Source organism: Tamandua tetradactyla, chromosome 7 (assembly GCF_023851605.1).
Source record: "Tamandua tetradactyla isolate mTamTet1 chromosome 7, mTamTet1.pri, whole genome shotgun sequence".
Lineage (NCBI taxonomy): Eukaryota > Metazoa > Chordata > Mammalia > Pilosa > Myrmecophagidae > Tamandua > Tamandua tetradactyla.
Window position 1 is genome coordinate 108,787,817 of NC_135333.1, and position 27,720 is coordinate 108,815,536.

Here is a 27,720-nt window from a genome sequence, read left to right on the forward strand (position 1 = left end):
TATCTGGTTGCTTGCTAGACACAGAAGACCAGTTAGGAGGCTATTGTAATTAATCTATTTTAAAGGTGATTCTGTCAGATTGGGGGAGTAGTAATCGATCCATGTTAGAAGTGATGATGTCAGACTAGGGGAGTAGAAAGATAAAAAGTGGTTAAATCCTGGATATATCTGAATACATTTTAATTCCCAGTTAAGAGATTCATGGCCCAGCACATGATCAATTTTTTGTAAATGTTTCATATAAACTTAAATAAAATGTAAATTCACAATTGTTGGGTACAGGGCTTAATATATGCCCTTTAGATCAGTATTACTAATTGTGTTGTTTAAATATTCTGTCTTTACTGATGATTTTGTCTTTGTTCTATTATCTATTGGGAGATATGGTAACATCTCTCACTATGAGTATAGATTTATCTATTTCTGTTTCTCCTTTTAGTCTGCTGATTTTTAACACACTTAGGCTGTGTTATCATATACATATAGATTTACAATTGTGATATATTCCCACTATATTGGAAAGTGCCCCTCTTTATCTTGAGTAATGCTTTCAGTCTTAGAACCTACCCATTAATATAGCCATACCAGTATTCTTTTGGGTACTGTTTGCATGGTATATCTTTTCCTTATAGCATTTCTTACCTTCTAATTTTAGATATGACTCATATAAGCTTCTTAGAGTATTTTTTTCCTTTAATCTAAGCTAACAATCTTCACCTTTTACTGAGCATTTAGGACCATTTATATTTAATATAACTATTGGACTCTTTGGCTATGAATTTCACCATATTATTTATTTCCTTTCTTGAGTTCCTGTGGATTGACTGTATACTTTTATTGCTCATTTTCTTATTCCATGTTTTCCCCCAGTAGCTTATATGTTATACATTATTGTACCATTCTTTAATTTGTTGTTCAAAAGGTTATAAATCACATCCTTGTCTGATCAAAATCTAATGCAATCCAGTCCTTATGACCACCTTTTCCAGACATAAGAATCACAGAACCCTTTGATTCTGTTGACCTCACTCTTGTCTTATAGGCTAAGTTGTCATTTATTTAATTGCTGTACATCCTAAAGACAAATTATTATCATATATGACATGATTATTACTATTGTTGTTCCAAAAAGGTCAATGATAATTTAAATTTATCCACATATTTGCTCCCCCTTTTTTCTCAACATTTTCTGCATATAGAACTGAAAAACTTGATAGCTGAAACTAAGATTTCAATAGATGAATTAGCACAAATTAGACAGAGCCGAACATGTTTTTAGTGAATTAGAAGAGGGATAGGAGAAAATAAGAACTGTGAGCTTATTCTTTTTTCTTTAAGGTCTTTTAATTTTTCCCTTGTGCAAGTTTTTCTAGTGATATATACATTTCACCTTCACTCTTAAATGAAATTTCAAATGAGCATAGAATTCTAATGAAACAATTTTTATTTTATTCAGCACATCGAATATTATATTTCATTGTCTTCTAGTGTGAGAAGTCAGTTATTAGTCTAATGTTTTATTTGAAAAGTTAGTACTCAGTATAACTGTACTTGCTCTGCAGTTTGTTTTTTGTTCCCTTGTCACTTTTACTATTTTCTTTTTTTAAATTGTCATTAATTTTTTATGATGCAGTCAATGTGTTTTCTTTTTATTTAACATGCTTGGGATTTATTTAGAGGACTTTTTTAATTAATTAAAAAAATTAACAACAAACAAAACATTAAGATATCATTCCATTCTACATATACAATCAGTAATTCTTAATATCATCACATAGTTGCATATTCATCATTTCTTAGAACATTTGCATCGATTTAGAAAAAGAAATAAAAAGACAACAGAAAAAGAAATAAAATGATAACAGAGAAAAAAGAGATTGTACATACCATACCCCTTACCCCTCGCTTTCATTTACCACTAGCATTTCAAACTAAATTTATTTTAACATTTGTTCCCCCATTATTTATTTTTATTCCATATGTTATACTCTTCTGTTGATAAAGTAGATGAAAGGAGCATCAGACACAAGGTTTTCACATTCACAGAGTCTCACTGTGAAAGCTATATCATTGTTCAATCATCATCAAGAAACATGGCTACTGGAACACAGCTCTACATTTTCAGGCAGTTCCCTCCAGCCTCTCCACTACATCTTGAACAACAAGGTGATATCTACTTAATGCGTAAGAATAACCTCCAGGATAACCTCTCGACTCTGTTTGGAATCTCTCAGCCATTGACAGTTAGTCTCGTTTCACTCTTCCCCCTTTGGTGGAGAAGGTTCTCTCAATCCCTTGTTGTTAATTCTCAGCTCATTCTAGGGTTTTTCTCAGTCCCTTGATGCTGAGTCTCAGAGCTCATTCCAGGATCTCTGTCCCACGTTGCCAGGAAGGTCCACACCCCCGGGAGTCATGTCCCATGCAGAGAGGGGGAGGGTGGTGAGACTGCTTGTCATGTTGGCTGGAGAGAGGGGCCACATCTGCGCAACAAAAGAGGCTCTCTTGGGGGTGACTCTTAGGCCTAAATTTTAAGCAGACTTGACCTATCCTTTGTGGGGTTAAGTTTCATATGAACAAACCCCAAGACTGGGGGCTCACCCTATAGCTTCGGTTGTCCACACTGCTTGTGAGAATATCAAGAATTATTTAGAGGACTTTTTGCATTTGAAGCTTGATTTTCTTTTCATTTTTCAAGATTTTCATCCATTATCTTATATGTAGCCCTATCTCTTATTTGGAACTCCTTATACATGTATGTTATCCTTCTTAATCTATCCTTTATGTATCTGACACATTCTTCTGTTTGTTCTTTATTTTTTCTGTGCTTCGCATATATATTTTCTTCCATCCTATCTTACAATTCTCCAATATTCTTTTAAACACTAATACGCTTTAAACTTATTCATTTAGATCTAAGTTTCAGCAATTGAGTCTTTTCAGATCTAGAATTTTCATTTAGATTTTTTTAGTTTCCAGTCTTGTCTTTAATCTCCATAAACATATTGAGTTTATTTTAAAGCTTTGCATCTGGTTATGTCTTCCAGTATTTGCTGATTGTCATTCATGTTGTCTCCCAATCAATATTCTTGTTTAATTTTTTCTATTAAGGACAGGATATTATTATGAAAAATCATAGAAATAATTTAAAGCTCTGGAGTGTATTCTCTTCCTCCAGAGAAAATTTTCATTTGCTTCTGTCAGACATTTGTGTGCAGTAACAATCCCGGATCACTGTAATGCAATTTCAGGAACTGACACAAGGTTGGGCTTCAGTCCATGAAAAGGCTGTCCTACTTCCAAATCACCTTTACTTCTAGAGTTTTGCCCACTTGGTGATCCATGGACTCCACTTTTTCCCTGTTAACTTTAGGAGAATACCAAAATAACTTTTCAGATCCTTAACATCTCAGCCACCTCTTCAAGATGAACATAGAGGAAAAGAAACCCCCATTGTTAAGCTTATTCTCTAGGTTTCCTTCTCTGGTATATGGCTGCATAATTCTTCACTTCTCTGTAAGCTTTCACATATCTTCAAAGGAGATTGTAGAAATATGTTGTTCAGCTTTTTGTTTTTGAAATGAGAGTTAGTCCTAATTATCGAATTAGTAATTGCAGAAGTGGAAGACCCTAATAATTTTATTTAATCGTGTTTATCTATTATTATTCCTTGATATTACTAATTGCTTCATCTTTCTTTTTCTCTAATCCTGTTTTTTATTATTCACTCTTTGCTACCCAGCCTTTTAAAAGAAATGTGTTCCTATCTTTTTCTATTAAAAGAATCATATATAGGAATTTGAATTTTTTAAATTTATTTTTCTCCGAGTTTGGCTTTTTCCTCTATCTTTGCATTGCATCAGTTGTGATGCATTTGGATGAAAATAAGAGAAAACCTAAATAGCTGTAGTTTAACTCATATTGTGATGCATAGGTTCTGGTGTCAACTTGGCCAAGTGATCATGCCCAATTGTCCAATCAGGCAAGCACTGACCTGACCATTGCTGGAAGGATATTTCATGGCTGGTTAATAAACCAGAAGGCTGTTGTATTAACTCATCAGTCAGTCGATTGCAGCTATGGCTGATTATATCTTTGATCAACTAAGGTGTGTCTCCCACAAATGAGATAATCCAATCAGTTGAAGACTTTTAAGGAGGAAGAGAGACTTTTTCACTGCTTCTTCAGCCAGAGAGCCTCTCTTGTGGAGTTGGTCGCTTGTATTTCACTGTATGCAGTTTTTTGGAGTAGCCAATTGATAGTAACATTTTCACCTCTTTCACTTCCTACAAGATACCTCTATATACAACTATTCTTATTCCCTCCTTCAGTTTGGTAGAGGAGGTGTCGCTTCTTAATCTGATACAAATGCTTCTTCCTGTGCTTTTGAGCTTACTCCATTTCACATGCTCTGGGACCTGTCTCCTTCAAGAGGGCCATTTCTCTATTTGTTATTCAAATTTTCTTCACCATTTTTCTTTTGCATTTAGCACTCAACAATTCAAACTATTTGCATGTATGTGTTCATAAGATATATATTTTTTCTAAAAATACTTCCCCGATCCTATACATACTTATAGCTTCTGACTTAATTCTCTCATTTCCTCCTATCCAAATATACTGAATAACTAATTGCATTACCTGGCAACCATTTCTGTATCACCACCCTTCTGAAACTTTTCCATGTTTCACTCTAACTTCTGAATCAGCATGAATTTGCTTTAAAATATTGAGATACATGAGACAGCATTTTATTTTATTTTTTCAATGTTTTTCTAAAACTTATTTTGGAAGTGTTATTTTGAAATATTTCAAACATACACAAAAGACTTGAGGAAATATAATGAACACCATTATATACTATGCATATTTTTTGCCATATTCACTTTGCCATATTCGCTAAGGATTATTTATCATAAATAGGAGATTATGGACTTGAAGTCTTCTTTATATCATTCTTTCATCCTTCCTTACCCATAGACAACCACTGAATCCTAAAGTTGGAGTAAAGCTTCTTGTGGTAGGCAGACTGGCTCCCAAAGATGCCAACTCCCTAATCTTTAAAACCTGAGACTATGCTACTTTATGTAGCAAAAGGAACATTGCCTATGTAATTAAGGTTATAGCCCTTAAAATAGGGAGATTATCCTGGATTGTCTATGTGTACCCAATTAGTCATGTGAGACCTAAAAAGCAGATAAATTTCTCCCAGGTTGTGGGGAGAGATGTGTTTGAAATGGAAATTGGAGATTTGAAGTTTGAGAGAGACTCCATCCACCACTGCTTAAGGAATGCCCCAAGGAAAGCAAGAGAAGTAATTCAGGCAAATGTTAGATAGAAGCAAAGACTACACCTGGCTGACAGCTAACAAAAACCAGACACCTGTGTGCTCCAACCACAAGGAATTAAATTTGTCCATCATCCTGAGTTGGAAGAGGATGTATCCCCAGAACTTCTAGACAGAAAGGGAGCCCTGTTGACACCTTATATTCAGCCTGGTGAGACATTAAGCAAAGAACTGAGCTGAGCCATGTTGTGTCTGGACTTTGAACCTATACAAACAACAATGTGATAATAAATACGTGGTGTTTACGTCACTACATGTGTGGGAATTTCTTACAGCAGCAATAGAAAACTAATACATGTGTACTTTTTATATTTTTACTGTATATGCATCTATGATTTTAAGCTTTACAATGCCTCTGACTATATATTAGATTCTGAAATTAGCTTTTATTCAATCAACATATGTTTTGGAGACTTGTTCAGATAAGTGTGAATAAAATTCATTCATTTAATTGCTGTATAGTGTTCTATTTTATGAATATGCAATACTTTATGTTTTTAAAAGATTAAGGCACATATCAATTTGAATAAGCTTAGATTTAGCTTTTATTCTATAGAATCTTCTATGTAGGGAAACACATCATTTTAAAATAATAACTAGACTTTTTTCTCTTTCTTTCCAGTTATTACATTTTAATTTTTTTTTTATTCTCTTATTGCATTAGCTGGGATTTTCAATACAAGGCTAAATTGTAGAAATAATAGTGGTTATCCTTGTCTTCTTTTAATTTCATACAAAACTCCTAAATTGTCATCTTTAAGCACAATGTTTACTCTACGATTTATAGTTGCTCTTTATCATATTAAGTGAGTTCCTTATTATTCCCAGTTTGCTGAGACCTTTTGAAATCAATAAGTGCTGAATTTTATCGAATGCCTTCTTGTATTTATTGAGATGGCATATGATTTTTTCATTTTAAACTTAAAAATAATGCATTTAAATAAAATATTTTCTGAAGCTTGAATTAGAAAATTCTTGTATTAATGATGTAAATCCAACCATGTGAAAGCTAAATGACTGAGAAGAAACAATCCCTTCCCTTCTATCAATATATATATTTCTGAAGTTCATATATGTTAAGAAACTTATACAAAGCTATAGCTAAAAATGTAAAAGTAGTAAGGAGCCAGGATTTAGTTTCTAGTTTATGTAAATCTAAAATACATTGCATATTGATTGTTTCAAATAAATGTTACAAACATATATCACACACACATATAATATTATATAAGTAAACATATGTGAAATGTTATACACACACAAACACATACACATAATCTTTTTTTTTATTAATTAACGGAAAAAAAGAAATTAACCCAAAATTTAGAAATCATACCATTCTACATATGCAATCAGTAACTCTTAACATCATCACATAGATGCATGATCATCGTTTCTTAGTACATTTGCATCGGTTTAGAAGAACTAGCAACACAACAGAAAAAGATATAGAATGTTAATATAGAGAAAAAAATAAAAGTAATAATAGTAAAAAACAAAAACAAAAACAAAACAAAACAAAACAAAAACCTATAGCTCAGATGCAGCTTCATTCAGTGTTTTAACATGATTACTTTACAATTAGGTATTATTGTGCTGTCCATTTTTGAGTTTTTGTATCTAGTCCTGTTGCACAGTCTGTATCCCTTCAGCTCCAATCACCCATTATCTTACCCTGTTTCTAACTCCTGCTGGACTCTGTTACCAATGACATATTCCAAGTTTATTCTCGAATGTCGGTTCACATCATTGGGACCATACAGTATTTGTCTTTTAGTTTTTGGCTAGACTCACTCAGCATAATGTTCTCTAGGTCCATCTATGTTATTACATGCTTCATAAGTTTATCCTGTCTTAAAGCTGCATAATATTCCATCGTATGTATATACCACAGTTTGTTTAGCCACTCGTCTGTTGATGGACATTTTGGCTGTTTCCATCTCTTTGCAATTGTAAATAACGCTGCTATAAACATTGGTGTGCAAATGTCCATTTGAGTTTTTGCCCTTAATTCCTTTGAGTAGATTCCCAGCAATGGTATTGCTGGGTCGTATGGCAATTCTATATTCAGCTTTTTGAGGAACCGCCAAACTGCCTTCCACAGTGGTTGCACCATTTGACATTTCCACCAACAGTGGATAAGTGTGCCTCTTTCACCACATCCTCTCCAGCACTTGTCATTTTCTGTTTTGTTGATAATGGCCATTCTGGTGGGTGTGAGATGATATCTCATTGTGGTTTTGATTTGCATTTCTCTAATGGCCAGGGGCATTGAGCATCTTTTCATGTGCCTTTTGGCCATTTGTATTTCCTCTTCTGATAGGTGTCTGTTCAAGTCTTTTTCCCATTTTGTAATTGGGTTGGCTGTCTTTTTGTTGTTGAGTTGAACAATCTCTTTATAAATTCTGGATACTAGACCTTTATCTGATATGTCATTTCCAAATATTGTCTCCCATTGTGTAGGCTGTCTTTCTACTTTCTTTTTTTTTTTTTTTTTTTTTTTTTTTTTTTAAAGGAAAGACAGAGAGAAGGAAGGAAGGATAGAAGGAAGGAAGGAAGGAAGAAAGGGAAACATTTTTAAACATTTTCTTGTTTTATTGTATTCTGTTTCTCCATTTTTGTTACATGGGCTGGGGCCGGGAATCGAACCGAGGTCCTCCGGCATAGCAGGCAAGCACTTTGCCCGCTGAGCCACCGCGGCCCGCCCCTCTTTCTACTTTCTTGATGAAGTTCTTTGATGCACAAAAGTGTTTAATTTTGAGGAGTTCCCATTTATTTATTTCCTTCTTCAGTGCTCTTGCTTTAGGTTTAAGGTCCATCTAAACTGCCTCCTGTTGTAAGATTCATAAGATATCTCCCTACATTTTCCTCTAACTGTTTTATGGTCTTAGACCTAATGTTTAGATCTTTGATCCATTTTGAGTTAACTTTTGTATAGGGTGTGAGATATGGGTCTTCTTTCATTCTTTTGCATATGGATATCCAGTTCTCTAGGCACCATTTATTGAAGAGACTGTTCTGTCCCAGGTGAGTTGGCTTGACTGCCTTATCAAAGATCAAATATCCATAGATGAGAGGGTCTATATCTGAGCACTCTATTCGATTCCATTGGTCGATATATCTATCTTTATGCCAATACCATGCTGTTTTGACCACTGTGGCTTCATAATATGCCTTAAAGTCAGGCAGCGCGAGACACCAGCTTCGTTTTTTTCCCTCAAGATGTTTTTAGCAATTCGGGGCACCCTGCCCTTCCAGATAAATTTGCTTATTGGTTTTTCTATTTATGAAAAGTAAGTTGTTGGGATTTTGATTGGTATTGTGTTGAATCTGTAAATCAATTTAGGTAGGATTGACATCTTAACTATATTTAGTCTTCCAATCCATGAACACGGTATGCCCTTCCATCTATTTAGGTCTTCTGTGATTTCTTTGAACAGTTTTTTGTAGTTTTCTTTATATATGTTTTTTGTCTCTTTAGTTAAATTTATTCCTAGGTATTTCATTCTTTTAGTTGCAATTGTAAATGGGATTCGTTTCTTGATTTCCCCCTCAGCTTGTTCATTACTAGTGTATAGAAATGCTACAGATTTTTGAATGTTGATCTTGTAACCTGCTACTTTGCTGTACTCATTTATTAGCTCTAGTAGTTTTGTTGTGGATTTTTCCGGGTTTTCGACGTATAGTATCATATCGTCTGCAAACAGTGATAGTTTTACTTCTTCCTTTCCAATTTTGATGCCTTGTATTTCTTTTTCTTGTCTAATTGCTCTGGCTAGAACCTCCAACACAATGTTGAATAATAGTGGTGATAGTGGACATCCTTGTCTTGTTCCTGATCTTAGGGGGAAAGTTTTCAATTTTTCCCCATTGAGGATGATATTAGCTGTGGGTTTTTCATATATTCCCTCTATCATTTTAAGGAAGTTCCCTTGTATTCCTATCCTTTGAAGTGTTTTCAACAGGAAAGGATGTTGAATCTTGTCAAATGCCTTCTCTGCATCAATTGAGATGATCATGTGATTTTTCTGCCTTGATTTGTTGATATGGTGTATTACATTAATTGATTTTCTTATGTTGAACCATCCTTGCATACCTGGGATGAATCCTACTTGGTCATGATGTATAATTCTTTTAATGTGTTGTTGGATATGATTTGCTAGAATTTTATTGAGGATTTTTGCATTTATATTCATTAGAGAGATTGGCCTGTAGTTTTCTTTTTTTGTAATATCTTTGCCTGTTTTTGGTATGAGGGTGATGTTGGCTTCATAGAATGAATTAGGTAGTTTTCCCTCCACTTAAATTTTTTTGAAGAGTTTGAGGAGAGTTGGTACTAATTCTTTCTGGAATGTTTGATAGAATTCACATGTGAAGCCGTCTGGTCCTAGACTTTTCTTTTTAGGAAGCTTTTGAATGACTAATTCAATTTCTTTACTTGTGATTGGTTTGTTGAGGTCATCTATGTCTTCTTGAGTCAAAGTTGGTTGTTCATGTCTTTCCAGGAACCCGTTCATTTCATCTAAATTGTTGTATTTATTAGCGTAAAGTTGTTCATAGTATCCTGTTATTACCTCCTTTATTTCTGTGAGGTCAGTAGTCATGTCTCCTCTTCCATTTCTGATCTTATTTATTTGCATCCTCTCTCTTCTTCTTTTTGTCAATCTTGCTAAGGGCCCATCAATCTTATTGATTTTCTCATAGAACCAACTTCTGGTCTTATTGATTTTCTCTATTGTTTTCATGTTTTCAATTTCATTTATTTCTGCTCTAATCTTTGTGATTTCTTTCTTTTTGCTTGCTTTGGGATTAGTTTGCTGTTCTTTCTCCAGTTCTTCCAAGTGGACTGTTACTTCCTGCATTTTTGCCTTTTCTTCTTTTCTGATATAGGCATTTAGGGCAATAAATTTCCCTCTTAGCACTGCCTTTGCTGCGTCCCATAAGTTTTGATATGTTGTGTTTTCATTTTCATTCGCCTCGAGGTATTTGCTAATTTCTCTAGCAATTTCTTCTTTGACCCACTTGTTGTTTAAGAGTGTGTTGTTGAGCCTCTACGTATTTGTGAATTTTCTGGCACTCCGCCCATTATTGATTTCCAACTTCATTCCTTTATGATCCGAGAAAGTGTTGTGTATGATTTCAATCTTTTTAAATTTGTTAAGACTTGCTTTGTGACCCAGCATATGGTCTATCTTTGAGAATGATCCATGAGCACTTGAGAAAAAGGTGTATCCTGCTGTTGTGGGATGTAATGTCCTATAAATGTCTGTTAAGTCTAGCTCATTTATAGTAATATTCAGATTCTCTATTTCTTTATTGATCCTCTGTCTATATGTTCTGTCCATTGATGAGAGTGGTGAATTGAAGTCTCCAACTATTATGGTATATGTGTCTATTTCCCTTTTCAGTGTTTGCAGTGTATTCCTCACGTATTTTGGGGCATTCTGGTTCAGTGCGTAAATATTTATGATTGTTATGTCTTCTTGTTTAATTGTTCCTTTTATTAGTATATAGTGTCCTTCTTTGTCTCTTTTAACTGTTTTACATTTGATGTCTAATTTGTTGGATATTAGTATAGCCATTCCTGCTATTTTCTGGTTGTTATTTGCATGAAATATCTTTTCCCAACCTTTCACTTTCAACCTATGTTTATCTTTGGGTCTAAGATGTGTTTCCTGTAGACAGCATATAGAAGGATCCTGTTTTTTAATCCATTCTGCCAATCTGTGTCTTTTGATTGGGGAATTCAGTCCATTAACATTTAGTATTATTACTGTTTGGATAATATTTTCCTGTAACATTTTGCCTTTTGTATTATATATATCATATCTGATTTTCCTTCTTTCTACACTCTTCTCCACACCTCTCTCTTCTGTCTTTTTGTATCTGACTCTAGTGCTCCCTTTAGTATTTCTTGCAGAGCTGGTCTCTTGGTCACAAATTCTCTCAGTGACTTTTTGTCTGAGAATGTTTCTATTTCTCCCTCATTTTTGAAGGACAATTTTGCTGGATATAGGAGTCTTGGTTGGCAGTTTTTCTCTTTTAGTAATTTAAATATATCATCCCACTGTCTTCTAGCTTCCATGGTTTCTGCTGAGAAATGTATACATATTCTTATTGGATTTCCCTTGTATGTGATGGATTGTTTTTCTCTCGCTGCTTTCAAGATCCTCTCTTTCTCTTTGACCTCTGACATTCTAACTAGTAAGTGTCTTGGAGAACGCCTATTTGGGTCTAATCTCTTTGGGGTGCGCTGCACTTCTTGGATCTGTAATTTTAGGTCTTTCATAAGAGTTGGGAAATTTTCAGTGATAATTTCTTCCATTAGTTTTTCTCCTCCTTTTCCCTTCTCTTCTCCTTCTGGGACACCCACAACACGTATATTTGTGCGGTTCATATTGTCCTTGAGTTCCCTGATACCCTGTTCAAATTTTTCCATTCTTTTCCGGATAGTTTCTGTTTCTTTTTGGAATTCAGATGTTCCATCCTCCAAATCACTAATTCTATCTTCTGTCTCTTTAAATCTATCATTGCAGGTATCCATTGTTTATTCCATCTTTTCTACTTTATCCTTCACTTCCATAAGTGCTGTGATTTGTTTTTTCAGTTTTTCTATTTCTTCTTTTTGTTCAGCCCATGTCTTCTTCATGTCCTCCCTCAATTTGTCAATTTCGTTTTTGAAGAGGTTTTCCATTTCTGTTCGTATATTCAGCATTAGGTGTCTCAGCTCCTGTATCTCATTTGAGCTATTGGTTTGTTCCTTTGACTGGGCCATATTCTCAATCTTCTGAGCGTGGACCGTTATCTTCTGCTGGTGTCTGGGCATTTAGTCAGATTTCCCTGGGTGTCGGACCCAACAGGTTGTAAGATTTTTCTGTGAAATCTCTGGGTTCTGTTTTTCTTATCCTGCCCAGTAGGTGGCGCTCGTGGCACACGTTTGTCTCACGTGTTTGGAAGGGATCCCCCCGGTCACTGTTCTCCCCGGCCTGGGGATTTCCGCTCCAATTCTCTCAGTTGGTCCGGGGGGCTGCGCGTGGTGGGGGCGTCAGCTGGCGCGGCTTGAGGAGACCCTGTGGCTCCTATTATTAATGCCCCTATTGGTGATTGGTTGGACCCAGTCCCTGCCACTGTCGGAAATTCCCTCCTCTCCCTGGAGGTGTGCCGGTCGCTGGCCGCCGCGGCCTGGGGAACTCGCCACCGGTCCAGGAAGCCGCCTGCAGGGGAGGGGCGCCGGTTGCCGGCCACTGCAGCTTGGGTAGCCCTCTGATCCGAGACTTGTATCCGGTCCAGGAAGCTGCCCGCAAAAGAGGGGCGCCGGCCGCCGCGGCTTGGGAAACTTGCCTCTCCGAGACTCTCAGCCATCCTGGGAAGGAGGGAGGGAGGTGCTCCGGCCGCCAGCTGCCGCTGCTTGGGGAATCGCGCGCCGCTCGGGGATCTCACTGCAGCAGAGTCTCGCAGTCAGTTTAGCCAGTGCAGACTGGGGTCCGCTGTGTGTCCATTCCCTGCCGTGGCCCTGGGAGGTGTTCTGCACTGTTTCTGTTCATCTAGTAGTTGCTCCGGAGGAGGAGCTAAGACGTGCGTACCTTACTAAGCCGCCATCTTGGCCCTGCCTCGTCACCCCCTCCACATAATCTTTTGCAATTCATTTATTCTGGTCTCTTGGGAAAACAGGGAAGGTGACATTTACTACTCTACTGAACTAAAAAGATAAATGTCCTATTTTGATTAAAAGAAGTTTGACTTAGGGGATTCTGTATCTCTGAAGTATTTCAATACTATGAGTTTGTTCAAAACCTGTTAATGTAGGGAAATAAAGCAGAGGCTCTAATCGCATCTAGCAGATTACATAACCATTTTCACCTGATACAGAAATAAGATCGAACAATCACAAACTGCAGGCAAATTAGGAAGGCTTGGGAGGTGTGGAGCTGAATTGGTTGAGCAAGTCCAAGGATTGAGAATATAAAGCCTGTGAACTACTTTTTCCTGTTTCCTTTTCCTCTTTGTCCTTCCCCTTTCCTTTTTCCCTCTTCTCCATGTTCTTGTTTTAAACCAACCAAAGATTAAAGGTAATTAGATACAGAATAAATTAAGGATTAAGAGAAAATATATAAAATTATACCTTTACTATTTACTCCTTTTTAGGATTGATTACAAATACCAAATAATATTCTCTTCAGTAAGTGGTGCTGGGAAGCTGGATTTCCTTACATAAAAGAGTGAAGTTGGGCGGGCCGCGGTGGCTCAGCGGGCAAAGTGCTTGCCTGCTATGCCGGAGGACCTCGGTTCGATTCCCGGCCCCAGCCCATGTAACAAAAAACGGAAAAACAAAATACAATAAAACAAGAAAATGTTTAAAGATGTTTCCCTTTCTTCCTTCCTTCCTTCCTTCTATCCTTCCTTCCTTCTCTCTGTCTTTCCTTTAAAAAAAAAAAAAAAAAAAAAAAAAAAAAAAAAAAAAAAAAGAGTGAAGTTGGACCCTTACCTCACACAATATATAAAAATTAACTTGAATGGATTGACAGAGATGAAACCATAAAACTCTCAGAAGATAGCATGCTGGCAAATCATGACTTTCATGATTTGGCAATGAATTCTTAGATATGCCAACAAAGGCAAGAGCAAAAAAAAAACACACAATAGATAAATTTGACTTCATTAAAATAAAAAAACTTTTGTGCCTCAAAGGGCATTATCAAGAAAGTGAGTTGAGAGCACAGGTGCAAAATAGCGGAGTAAAAAGTTTTACAGATTGTTCTTGCCACTAGAAGAATGGAAGCTTTGGAAAAAGAGACTGGAATTAACTAGATAGTAACCCTGGAGCCAGAATGAACATTGAGAACTACAGAAGTGCCAGAGCAAGCCAAAAGCTGCTGAGAGTTTAGCTTTTGTAAGTGAAAGCATGAGCCACTGACCAGTGTCATAAAAATGGTTGTAGCTGTAGCAGTGTGGTCAGAGGCCAGGAGTGGCTGGCTGGGGCTAGAAATGGCAGAAGAAATTGTCCCCTCTAAAATTTGGAGTTGAGGGTAAGGTAGGTCTGAGAGATCCATGAGGGACTGGTGTAGAAGCTGGCCTCAGTTACAGTCCTCTGAATGACAGCACTTCTGATCCACCTGGGGTCCTGAAACTCTTTCTTTATTCTTTGATTAGTTAGATTTTTTTCTCTTTTATACTTTTGAGTCTGTCTGTATTCCTGAGGGATGAGCAAGGATGTTGGCCTAGATTTCAGCCTGAAAAGCAGCAGCTCCTGGCTTCTCACCAATACTTAACAGGAGACTTAAAGAGGCAGTGCACTTTATTTTTTCCCATTTTTGGTAGATGTTTTGTCTCTTTGTTTTTTTTTCCTCTCTTTTTGTTCCTCTCTATACACATTTCTTTCCTTCCTTTTTTCCCCCTTGTTTTTAGTCTGAAGAGTGGGAGAGCTTGATTTCAAGAATGACCTCAACATAAAACTCAGAATGTCCAGTTCTCAATGAAAAATTGCAAAACATACAAGGAGACAGAGAAGTATGCCCTGGTCACAGGAAAAAAATAATTTGATGGGAAATATTCTGGATGAAGTGCAGTCTCTGGAATTACTAACCAAAGATCTTTAAACAACTCTCAGAAATAGCATCAATGAACTAAAGGAAAACTTGGACAAATAACTAAAGGAAATCAGGAAAAGAATTTAGAATATGAAGATCTCCATATGAGATCAAAATTATAAAGAAAAACTAAATTGAAATTCTGGTACTCAAAAGTATAATAACAGAAGTGAAAATTTCAAAGTAGGGGTTCAAGAGCCAATTGAAGAAATTAGATAAAAGTATCAGTGAGCTTGAAGACAAAATAATTGAAATTTTCCAAATTAAGGAACAGAAAAAGTTGAAAAGAAATGAACAGAGCCTGAGGGACCAATGGGACTTTATCAAGTATACTAATACATACATCAAAGGAGTCGCACAAGGAGAAGAGAGAGATAAAGGTCAGAAAAAATATTTCAAGAAATAATGAAAAATAATTTCCCAAACCTGATTAAAATATGAATATACAAATCCAAGATACTCATTGAAGGCCAAGCAGGATGAATTTAGATCTACCCCAAGAGACATTATGATCAAAATGTCCAATGCCAAGAACAAGGACAGAATCTTAAAGACAGAAAGGAAGAAGCAATATATCACATATAAGGAATCCTTAATAAGATTAACATCCAACCTCTCAATAGAAACCATGGAGGCCAGAAGGTACTGGGGGACATATTTAAGGTGTTGAAAGGAAAAAAAAACTTATTACCTGAGAATAATATACCCAATAAAGTTTTCCTTCAAAAATGAGAGACAAATTAAGACATTTTCAGATAAACAAAACTGAAGCAATTCATTACTACTAGACCTGCCCTACAAGAAAAGCTAAATGGAGTCCTCACTGTTGAAAGGAAAGGAAACAAGGCAGTACTCAATGCCGGGATGAATAAATAAAGATCTCGGGGTAAGTAACAGCATGAGTAAATTTAAAGGCCAGTATTATTTTATTTTTAATTTGTAATGCTGTATTTTACTTCTCATATGCCTTAAAATCCCAATGCACAAAAAATCACAAACACTTGTTAATTAGGCACAAAATATATAAAGATGTGATTTGAAATGTTAATAGCATAGTGGAGGGATGGAGAAATATAGGAACAGCATGTTTGTAGACTGTAGACCTAAAGTTAGGATCAAGACAAAGTAGACTGAATAGATTTAAGATGTTAAATGTAATCCTCATGGTAATCACAAAGAAAATATCTATAAATTTAAACTATTGAAGTGATACAAAGCAACTCTTCTGCTCAGCACCCTTTCTTGATAAAAAATTCAGAAAAGTAAGAATAGTAGGGAACTTTTTACGAAAAACTCACCATTCACATCATATTCAAAGTTGGAAGATTTAATGCTTTCCCCTAAGAGCAAGAACAAGACAAGGATGCCCACTTTCACCACTACTGTTCAATATTGTACTAGAAGTTCTTGCCAGAGCAATTAGGCAAGGAAAAGAAATCAAAGGCACCCATATTGGAAAAGAAGAAGTAAAACTATCTCTACTTTCAGATGACATAATCTTGTATATACAAAACCCAAAGGAATGCACAAGAAAACTGTTAGAGCTAATAATGAATTTAATAAAGTGCCAGGATGCACACATGATAACACTGTTTTTGGAGGGGTGCATGGTCTGGGAATCAAACCCAGGTCTCCCGCATGGAAGGCGAGCATTCTACCACTGAACCACCCATGCACCCTCAAAGGATACATGATAACATTTTTTTTTGACAAGATAACACTCAAAAACAATTGTGTTCCTATAAACGAGCAATGAACAATCCAAAGAGGAAATTAAGAAATAATTTTATTTACAATAGCATTTAAAAGAATAAACTATCTAGAAATAAAATTTAAGTAAGGATACAAAAGACTTCTATACTGAATATTACAAAAAAACTGCTGAAAGAAATTAAAGAATAAATGGCAAGACATCCCATTTCTTGGATTGTAACACCATTTATTAAAGAAACTATTCTTTCCCCACTGCATATATTTAGCACCCTTGGCAAAAATCAATTGGCCATAGATGTGTGGGTCTATTTCTGGACTTTTGGTTCTGTTCCACTGATATATTTGCCTAGTTTTGTTCCAGTACCACACTGTTTTGATTAAAGCTAATTTGTAATACAATTTGAACTCAGGAATAATGAGCCCTCCAACCCTGTTCTTCTTGTTCAAGAGTTTTTGGCTATTTGGCCCCTTGCAGTTCCACAACTTGAGGATTGACTATTCTATTTCTGCAAAAAAAAAGTGGCTATAAATGTAATAGTGACTGCATTGAGTGTGTATATTGCTCTGGGTAATATTAACATATTAAAAATATTAGCTCTTACAATCCAAGAAATGGAATGTCTTGCTGATACCATTTGTGATAAGATTGCAATAGGAACTCAGAGAAGGAAAAAATTTCTCTGTATGAGATATTAAGGAAAATCCTTACAGGAAAGATAGTATTTGACCTTGCCCCATCTAGATAAGCCAAAAGTGAGATAAAAATCTTCCAGCCGGAGGAAACAGTTAAATAAAAGGGAGAGAGATGTGAACATACTGTGTGTCAGGGTCACTCTGAAGTCACACATGATTGAACTCAAATCCCAGTTCTGCTACTCAACTGCCTTGTGACCATGGGCAAGGTACTTCTCTTTCCCACTGTTTCTTTTTTTAGAAAATAGTTTTTATAATAGTACCTTGTCATGGCTTTTGTAAAGAATAAATGATATGTGCACATAATATTTAGTACATTGGCCCATTAGTTCTGAGTTATTATTAATATATTTTCTTCAATCAAAGTTGTTATTGGTTATAAAAATATGAACCATCAATTGCCAGCTTTTTTTTTAAGTGGAATAAATCACATTAAACAAGACATAAATTATAATATGCATCAGAATTTCAGAAAAAATAAAATATGAAAAATGTGCGTGTTAGAATCAAAAAAGATATATTAGTATCAATATAAGGACCAGGTTGCAAAGCATCTGTTTTAGTTTGCATGCTGTCAGAATGTGATATACAAGAACTGGAATGGATTTGAAAAAGGGAAATTTAATAAGTTACAAGTGTACAATTCTAAGCAAGTGAAAGGGTCCTCCAAATTAAGGCAACCAACAAGAAGATACTTTCACTCAAGAAAGTTTTGTGTGTCAAGAACACCTCTGTCAGCTGGGAAGTCACATGGCTGGTGTCTGCTGGTCCCTTGCTCCTGGGCTCCTTGCTTTCAGCCTCTGTTCCTGTGGGGGTTCATCGCTTTGCATCTGTGGGGCTGGCTTCATCTCCTTGGCTCTCTGCAGTTTCTGGCTTGCTTAACATCTCATAGTGATGTCTACTGGGCTCCAAGCATCTCCAAACATCTGTGTTTCTGTTCTTTGAAGCAACTGTTCTCCAAGACTTTACATCTGCTCTTTCTGTCAACTCTGAGACTTCTGTCATTTCTGACTCTCCAGAATGTTTCCTCTTTTAAAGGATTCCAGGAAACTCATCAAGGCTTGCATTGAAAATGGGTGGAATCGCATCTCCATCTAATCAAAGATCACATCCACAATTGGGCATATCACATCTCCATGGACATAATCTAATCAAAAGTTTCCAACCTACAGTATTGAATCAGGATTAAAAGATTGGGTCAGGATTAAAAACATGGTTTTTCTGGGGTACATAATACTTTCAAACCAGCATAGCATCGTTAATGCCCTGTTGGAGATTTAGATTTCATTCTACTGTTGAAGTTATTCTCTTCTATGTGGTTTCTAGACACTGTAGTTCTTAAATCATACATTAAAGTCAGTGTCTAGATTTCTGTCTCCCCTATTAGTGTGTTATCTCTGCCTACTATGTCCTGGCCTAGTGGGTACTTCACAGATTATGAGATAGGATAGAATCTGAACAACCTGGGAGTGGTTTGGTGGGAGAGGTGATCAAGAGGGCTTGGTCCTTGAACTCAGAGAAATAAGTGATAAACTCAGTGACTGATAGATGCAGAGAAAGCAGTTCCTACCTATACCTTACAGCTGAGAATCGGTCCCCCTCCCCTCCTCACTGTGTGATTGATGGTACTGAAACCAAACTACAGCAGTAATTATCAAGGTTTGGTGTGCAGCAAAGTCATTCATGGAAACAGATTGCTGGGCCCCACTCCAAATTTCTGATTTGGAGGTGCAGAGTGGAACCTGAGAATTTACATTTTTAACAACTTTCCAAGTGATACCGATACTTCTGTTCTGAAGACTACACTTTAGGAACCTCTGAAGTAGAGAAAGTTAAATCTCTAGAACATCAGCCAGGGACAATTATTCTGATAGGCACTTGGTTCCTCTGCTTTTTCATGTCCAGAGACTGACTCTTTCTCTAGTGGGATGGGTAAGCCTCAATGCCCAGAAGACTGTGAGCTCTCCAGCCACCTGCCTTCTCTGACTTTGGCTCCTCTTGTTTGACATTCTCCATATCCACCAAGACACAGATATATTGTCCTGGGGAGAAGCAACCATGTTCCCACTGAGCCTTATTAGCCAAAGGGCAGAATGACTGCGAGTGAGATAGTGCCTGGTGTCTTGGGATCTTGTTACAGCAAGTCTGCGCTTGTCCCTTAGGGCCCCAGAAGCTTCAGCTGCCTCTGACAGATCACAGGAAGTTTAGCTGAGGGAGGTTTGTAGAAACAGGACCCCAGTGTCTGAGCCCGTGAACGGGTTGCAAGAGGGTGACGATAGTCTGTGCTTTAGCTTCCTTCACCTAGAGGCGTCTGAAGAAATTGGCCAGATTCCCATTTGGCTTTCAGCTTCATCCCAGCAAAAGAAACAAAAATGCAGAAAAGGAAGGGGATACCCTTGAGGCTTTCTTCATGAGCTCCAGACTTACCTGTCATAGCCAATTACATGCCATTAGCCTCTCTCACTGCAGCTCAGAAGCTAACTAGGAAGACACTCTGAGTTTAGAAAATATTTGTTGTCTGATAAAGGAGAGGCACAAGAACAGTCAAGACTCTAAACCATAAACATAGAAAAAATAAATTTCGATAATTAAACACACACAAAATTTATTGTTGTGATGTTTGAACAGGATAGTCTCCTTTTCATAATTGTTCATGTATCCTTCTATTACTGTTTTGTTGTTTCAGCGACACCACTCTGTTGGCCTCCATCCCTGATTTAGGTAGTCATTTACTGTATTGCTTACGCAAATATTACTGCTTGACCATGAAACAGCTACTCAAGGGCAGGGACTATTTTATACCAGTTATGTTATTTTCAGTTTCTACCCCAGTGCTCAGAGACATAGCAGGGTGCTGAATAAACCTTTACAAAGTAAATTAACTAATACTAGCATCAACTTTCTAATCTCCAATCATTGTTGTTGGATGCAACAAACTAAAAATGGAAGGAAACTTGCTCATCCAGATTAAGTGGATCTATTGAAAAATCTACAGCTAACATTGTATTTAATTATGAAAGTCTGAAAGTAGTCTAGTTAGAATCAGGAACAAGGAAAGATGTCTGCTGTCATCATTTACATTCAACATGATATAGGTTCTAGGCAGTGCAATTATGCCAATAAAAGAAAAAAAGGCATCGAGACTATAAAAGAAGAATCAAAACTATATTTATTCATAGATAACATGATTATCAGTATAAAAAATCCAAAACATGTACAAAAATTTCCATTAGATCTAATACATGAGTTTAACAGGGTTGCAGAATAGAAAATCAATATATAAAAGTATAACCTCACAGAAGTTATGTAAGACATACACTGAGAACTCTGAAATGTTGCTTATAAAAATTTTAAAATATCTAAATAAATGGAGAGATATATGTTCATGCATGGGAAATCTCAATATTAAGATGTTAAAGTGTCAGTTCCCTCCCATTTGCTAAGTAGGTTCAACATAATTCTAAAAAAATTTTTGTAGAAATTGGCAAGCAGATTCTAAAATTCACAGACATGCAAATGATCTACAGTGTGAAAACAATTTGAAAAGGAAGAACAGAGTTTAAGGACTAACATTACCTTAGTTCAAGACTTATAAAACCACAATAAATAAGACAGCATGGTATTGGTATAAAGATAGATAACTTGATTAATAGGACAGCTTAGAGGCTTCAGAAATCAACTCCTGCACATATGGTCAATTGATATTCAACAAATGGGCAAAAGAAATTTAGTAGAGAAAATACAGTCTTACCAACAAATTATGCTGGAATTATTAGATATCAATATGCAAAAACCAAACAAAAACTTCAACCCATATCTCGCAACACAACGAAATGTATTCCAAATGGATAACAGACTTAAAAGTGACACCTAAAATTATAAAACTTATAGAAAAACCTTGGAGAAAATCTATCTGAACTGGGAATAGGCAAAGATTTTTTAAAAGAGAAAAACTGACACATTTAGTGTTATCAAAATTAAGAACTGCTCTTTCTAAAAAGCAGGTCAAGGATTGAAAAGAGAAGGAAAAGATAACTCACAAAGATTTTTGCAAGCTGAAAATCTTACAGCTCACATATCTGATAAAAGAATTAAATTTAGACTATAAGAACTCACAAAACTTAATAAGAAAATGAACAACCCAAATGTAAAATGACAAAAAATTTATTCAGATACTCCACCAAAGTAGATATACAGATGGCAAATAAGCACATGAAAAGTTGCTCAACATCGTTAGTTATTAGGGAAATGCAAATTGAAACCACAATGAAATACCTCTACATACCTAATAGAAGGTCTAAAATTGAAAAGAATGACCATCCCAAATGCTGGTGATAGTAGAGAGGCAAATGGAAATCTTGTACAGTGCTATGGGAATATAAAATTATGTAACTTTGGAAAATATTTGATAATTCCTTCATATTTTAAACATATACTGTAATGACTTCTGACACCAACCACAATGTAATTCTGACTCTGTCTGTAGTTAGGTAAAATTTCACAGGTGAGGGGCACAGTTCCCCACAAGACTACCCTCTGTCACTGAGAGGACTCCTTCAGATACCAAGCACATATTCAAGGGTTCCCAGGCCACCCTCACTTCTTAACAACTGGTTTTAAATTTGGGAGGTTCCCACTATCCCCCCAAGTTCAATAATTTGCTGTAATGAACCAGAGAACTCAAGTAAGTGCTATACTTTAGGGTTCTAGTTTCATCATAGTGAAAAGGATATGAGAAAGCAGGCAAAAGGAGAAATGCATAGGGTGAGGTCTTGAAGGACTTTAAACATCAAGCTTCTTTGTACCTTCCCCATGGAGTTGTGGACTCAGGATATGTCATCCTCCTGGCACAGCCAAGTTTACCACCAAACAAGAAAAATCACCCAAGCTTCCATGTCCAGAGTTTTCATGGAGGTGTACTTATAGATGGCTTATGATTGATTGAATCAATATTGCCATGGTTGAACTCAAACACCAGCCTGACTCCCTTCATGGATCTCGGGTAGATAGAACAATGGCTTAAAGCCCCAGCCTTTAATGATTGGTTTTTCTGGTATGGACAGCCTCCACACTGAGTCATTCAGTTAGCATGACTAGTTTTATTCAAGTGTGGTCCAGGTCCCACCACAAATAACAAAGGGTATTCCTATCATGGGAAATTCTAAAGATTTAGAGGGTATCTTCCAGGAATAGGGGACAAAGACCAACCACATCATCTATTATACAGAAACAACCCTATGATATGACTCAGTCATTCCACTCTTAGATATCCAAGAGAAACAAAAACATCCATACGAAAAACTTGTATGTAAATATTATAGCAGCTTTATTTGCAACAGTCCTAAATTGGAAATAGCCCAATTGTGGTATATCCTACAATGGATTACTACTCAACAATAAAAGGGAATAAACTATTAGTATACAAAACAACATGGATGAATTTTAAGATAATTTTTCTGAGTGAAAGGAGACATACAAAAAACAGTAACTACTGTATAATTTTATTGTAATTTAACCACTGTATGCATTTTATAAATTTATAAATAGAAAATAGAAAATGAGCACTACTCTATAATGATAGAAAGCATATCAGTGGTTGTTTAGGGATGGGGAGTGGAAATAGCTGTGAGAGGTGAGAAGAAAAGATTATAAAAGGGGACAAGGAAACTTTCCCTTGAGCCCACCCTCTGTTGTCACAGTGCCCTTTCTGAGGCCATCCCTCCAGGGGTTCTTGCTGCGGGGAGGATGGTGGCAAACAGGGCCTTGGTCCTTTGTTAGATTTTAAATGTATCTAGGGGGTTAAAAGGCACCCCCACCAAAAAGAAGCAGGTCCTTCCCAGAGATGCCCACCTACATCTCATTTCTCTTCTCAAGTTCCTCCTACCTCCTTTTTGGCATTCATTTCTTTTTTTTTTTTTTTTTTGTTTTGTTTTGTTTTGACTTTTTTTTTTTATTAATTAAAAAAAGAATTAACAAAACAATTAGAAATCATTCCAATCTACGTGTACAATCAGTAATTCTTAATAACATCACATAGTTGCATATTCATCATTTCTTAGTACATTTGCATCGATTTAGAAAAAGAAATAAAAAGACAACAGAATAAGAATTAAAACAATAATAGAAAGAAAAAAAAACAAAAAAAACAAAAACAAAAACCCTATACCTCACATGCAGCTTCATTCAGTGTTTTAACATAATTGCATTACAATTGGGTAGTATTGTGCTGTCCATTTCTGAGTTTTTATATCCAGTCCCGTTGTACAGTCTGTATCCCTTCATCTCCAATTATCCCTTCTCTTTTTTTTTTTTTTTTAATTAACGGCAAAAAAGAAATTAACCCAACATTTAGAGATCATACCATTCTACACATGCAATCATTAATTCTTAACATCATCACATAGATGCATGATCATCATTTCTTAGTACATTTGCATTGGTTTAGAAGAACTAGCAACATAACCAAAAAAGATATAGAATGTTAATATAGAGAAAAAAATAAAAGTAATAATAGTAAAATCAAAACAAAACAAAACAAAACAAACAAAAACCTATAGCTCAGATGCAGCTTCATTCAGTGTTTTAACATGATTACTTTACAATTAGGTATTATTGTGCTGTCCATTTTTGAGTTTTTGTATCTAGTCCTGTTGCACAGTCTGTATCCCTTCAGCTTCAATTACCCATTTTCTTACCCTGTTTCTAACTCCTGCTGAACTCTGTTACCAATGACATATTTCAAGTTTATTCTCGAATGTCCGTTCACATCAGTGGGACCATACAGTATTTGTCCTTTAGTTTTTGGCTGGATTCACTCAGCATAATATTCTCTAGGTCCATCCATGTTATTACATGGTTCATAAGTTTATCTTGTCTTAAAGCTGCATAATATTCCATCGTATGTATATACCACAGTTTGTTTAGCCGGCATTCATTTCTTTATCCTGAGGGAAGCAGCTTTTATCCCCTTTAATTTCAAACCTCTAATGTTTGAAATCCATGTTCATTCATCAACCTTCAGTACTCTTCCAAGATAAAGTATTTTGGAATTCAAGACAAAACCATTTCTCTCTCAAGGACCTAGCTCCTGAAATCAAAAGCCCATTTCTTAATACTCTATTTTGATATTCAAAGTAAAAAATGGATTCCTTATCTGGGTTCAGTCTTGCCATATCTCAAAAGCAATGTATGTCTAATGCAATGAGTGGAGGACAGTGAAACAGCAAAATTTTCCTAAAATTTAAGATTACATTTCACTATATTATTCCATTATATTCCCATTATCATTGGATAGAACAGAGAAGGCAGTGAGGCAGAGAGGGGAGAGCCAGTTGTTCCAGGCCTGTGAGGTCACAGCTGAGGTCACAGAAGTGTTAAAAAGGGCAAGGTTGATATGGGGAGTGCAGGGTTGGTGTGAGATGGGGCTCTGAGAGGAGAAAGTCTGGGGGTAAGGAGTGGGGTGAAGTGTGAGTTGGGGATCCAGCTGGGTAAGTTTCTGGCCATAATTGGCCTTGTTCCTGACTGGGTTTTGGAGGTGGTAAAACTGGGAGGGAAACTTCTCAAAGCAGGATCTGTCTCTTGGCCACTCAGCCCCATGTGTCTTTGACAGTATCAGCTATGGATTTTTCTTCTTTCCTTACAAAGCACTTTAAAAAGCAGGAGCTGACTGACCTCCGGTCTGTAGTTCTACATTTAGATGACCATGAAGATTCTGACTATAAGATGGAATGGAGTATTTGCCAGTCCCTAATTAAACACCTCTTCCTATCCTTGCCTGAGAACCCATCCTTACTCTGGGGAGTCTCTGCCCAACCCCCTCCAATCTCAGCTAGTTGTTACTTTTTACTTAGATTGTCTCTCTTTTTTCACCCACCTTCTCACTGGAATTTCATTGTTACCTAAAAAGAGGATCGGGAGACTTTACCTAAGGCAAATCCTTCCTTCCACTCACCCTCAGTTTTCCTGATACACATGTACACAGTGACCCATTCAGAACAGACCTGTAACCACTCAGACATCTGTCCGGGTAGTTCCCCATTGGTTAAGTGCCATTCTCCTTACCATACACCTTCATCTCCTCCTATTCATTTAACCTTCCAAGAGCCCGGAGTTATCTCCATCCTTAGCTCCAGAGTCATTGGTCTCTGTTTAAGGAGAAATGGCACAGCATGCTTACCAGGGCCGAGAAGGGAAAAGAAGGACCTCCAGACAGCCGATAAGGTAAATACCCTCCAGAGTCCTTAGCTCAGATGTGCTATTTGTAGGTTGACATGGAGTTGCCTATAGACCACCCCTCTTCATCTGGCTGCACATATTCTCTGATGAGAGAATGGAAACTTTCATGCACCCTCCTGCTTCTCCACCTCCTGTTATAAGACAATAACAGATCTTAGACATTCTGATTTATAAGGTGGGTGTCAGTCTGCAATTCCTTTAGAATTTATAGATGCAGTAGGGCAACTAAACAACCTAGAGACATTTACTTATTCCAGACTAGACTTTACCCAAGAAATCCCTTTTGACTTCTCTGGTGTGAATCAAAGCCATCTATCCAAAGCCATTCTTCCCTTGAATTGGGGTGGAGAAGAGGGCCAGAAGCTGCAGTGTGAAGCCATACATGAGACTCAGTCAATGTTAGCCATAAAAAAAAGGGCCTTCTTATGGGTCAGGAAAGCTTCAGAATGAAATCGGGGCTTGATTTGCGCTTTTGAAGAATGCACAAAGTTGTTCTGAGTGAAAAGTTCGGAGGAATCTAGGGAGAGTGTAAAAAGTATCTTTTAGGTTTCTAGCCTTCCCATCTTATTATAAAGTGCTCAGAATAGCTAACAGAGCCTCAAGCCTGAGAGCCAGGGAGGAATTGAGAAGCCTGGAACTTGGAGGAAGATGGGAACCTGCTCTAAGAGTATGAATTCTCTTACAGACAGCTACAGGACCATAAAGAGAAAAGAGTGAGTAGATAATGGAATCTCACAGAGTTCTATATGAAAAAGCATGTAAACCACACCAGATCCTTGACTTCTCTGCTGATGGACAGAAGCTTTTGCAGAGAAGTGAGCAAGACAATATTACAGTTACAAAGGCTTTCTCATAATTCTTGCACAAGTCCTCTGAGGTAAAGATCATTTCTCCTGCTTTAAAAATGAAGAAACAGATTCACATAGGCAAAGTGATTTGCTAACATCATGGAGCTGGAGTGTGGTAAAACTGGAATTCAAACAAAACTCTTGTGTCTCCTAATTCCAAATTCTTTCTAATGCAATGTAATTAGTCTTCTGATTACTCAGCTATAAAATAAGTGGGACATATTTACTGAAGTTCTTTTAAAGAAGTCATAGTATAGAGTGAAATCAAATAGACATGAGTTGAGATTCCAGCTTTTCCACTGCTATTGCTTAACATATCAGAGCCTCAGTTTGTTGCAGTAACATAGGCCAACCACATCTTTCTCACAAGACTGTTTGAGGAGCAGATATGTGGATCAAAGCTCCCTACCTCAGGGTCTGGTTCATGGATGCATAGTCTTCTTTTGCCCCAATTTCTAGTATTAAATTACTAGAATTCTATTATGAATACATATCTTCGATCTCTATTGTCTCTATTTTTTCAGGTTCTCTCTCTCTCAGATATCACATTCTTCGTAGCCCTCCCCTCAATACCCTTTACCCGATCGTGAATTGTTCACTACCTGTTTATAAGGGTTTGGTTTAAAACTCAGCCTGGGTGACATAACTCCTTCTGAATCCCTGTTCCATTTTATTTTTTCTTCCCTTCCTCATGCCCTAGAATAGGTAAATGTAACCCCTGGGGAGAAGAATCTTTAAAGTGAGTTTTTTTTTTGTTTGTTTGTTTGTTTTTTTAGGATAAGGGGCACAGCTTGGATTTAGAGTTAGAAACACCCACCCCAGTTTCCATAGAGAATAAGCACCCTAGCTAGCAGAGTTCTGTGCACAAACCTTCTGATATGATGGCTCCCGAGAAGAGAGACCTGATTTCTATCCTGTTCTTTGTTATCTTGAATCCATGTTCATCAAGAATCCCCTCAACACTAGAGACCTGTCAGGTTCAGTGTCTTCTTGGGCTCAGTGTTTGCTCTCTTTGGGGTTGTCGGACTCCCTGTGCTCACTGACCTGCCTACCTTCGTGTGGAATAACTCGTTGCTTCTTTTTACGGCAGGAGCTGTGCAAGCAGGAACCGCAGGCCAAAAATGTGAGGATTCTTAGATTCTGAAATATGTTTTTCCCTCTACCACCTTTCATTCTTTCCATTTTTTTTGTTCAGTCCCTTCTGAGGGTGCCACCCCAGGGCCCCTGAAACAATTCTAGGAGGTAATGATATTACCCCTCCCTCTTAAGTTTGTTCCTAATCCCCTGACTCTCCCCTGAC

The 27,720-nt window shown here is 36.8% G+C and overlaps 1 protein-coding gene across 19 annotated transcripts in view; it reads left to right on the forward strand.

The window, feature by feature from the left end:
• C7H12orf54 (chromosome 7 C12orf54 homolog) overlaps positions 1-27,720 on the forward strand; it is a 370,404-nt gene that overhangs the window by 327,987 nt on the left and 14,697 nt on the right. For 6 of the 19 annotated variants that reach the window (XM_077170712.1, XM_077170711.1, XM_077170713.1 and 3 more), the window contains exon 4: positions 27,511-27,543. In XM_077170712.1, the coding sequence (XP_077026827.1) occupies positions 27,511-27,543 (33 nt within the window). The other 13 variants (XM_077170734.1, XM_077170736.1, XM_077170737.1 and 10 more) reach the window with 13 other exon arrangements.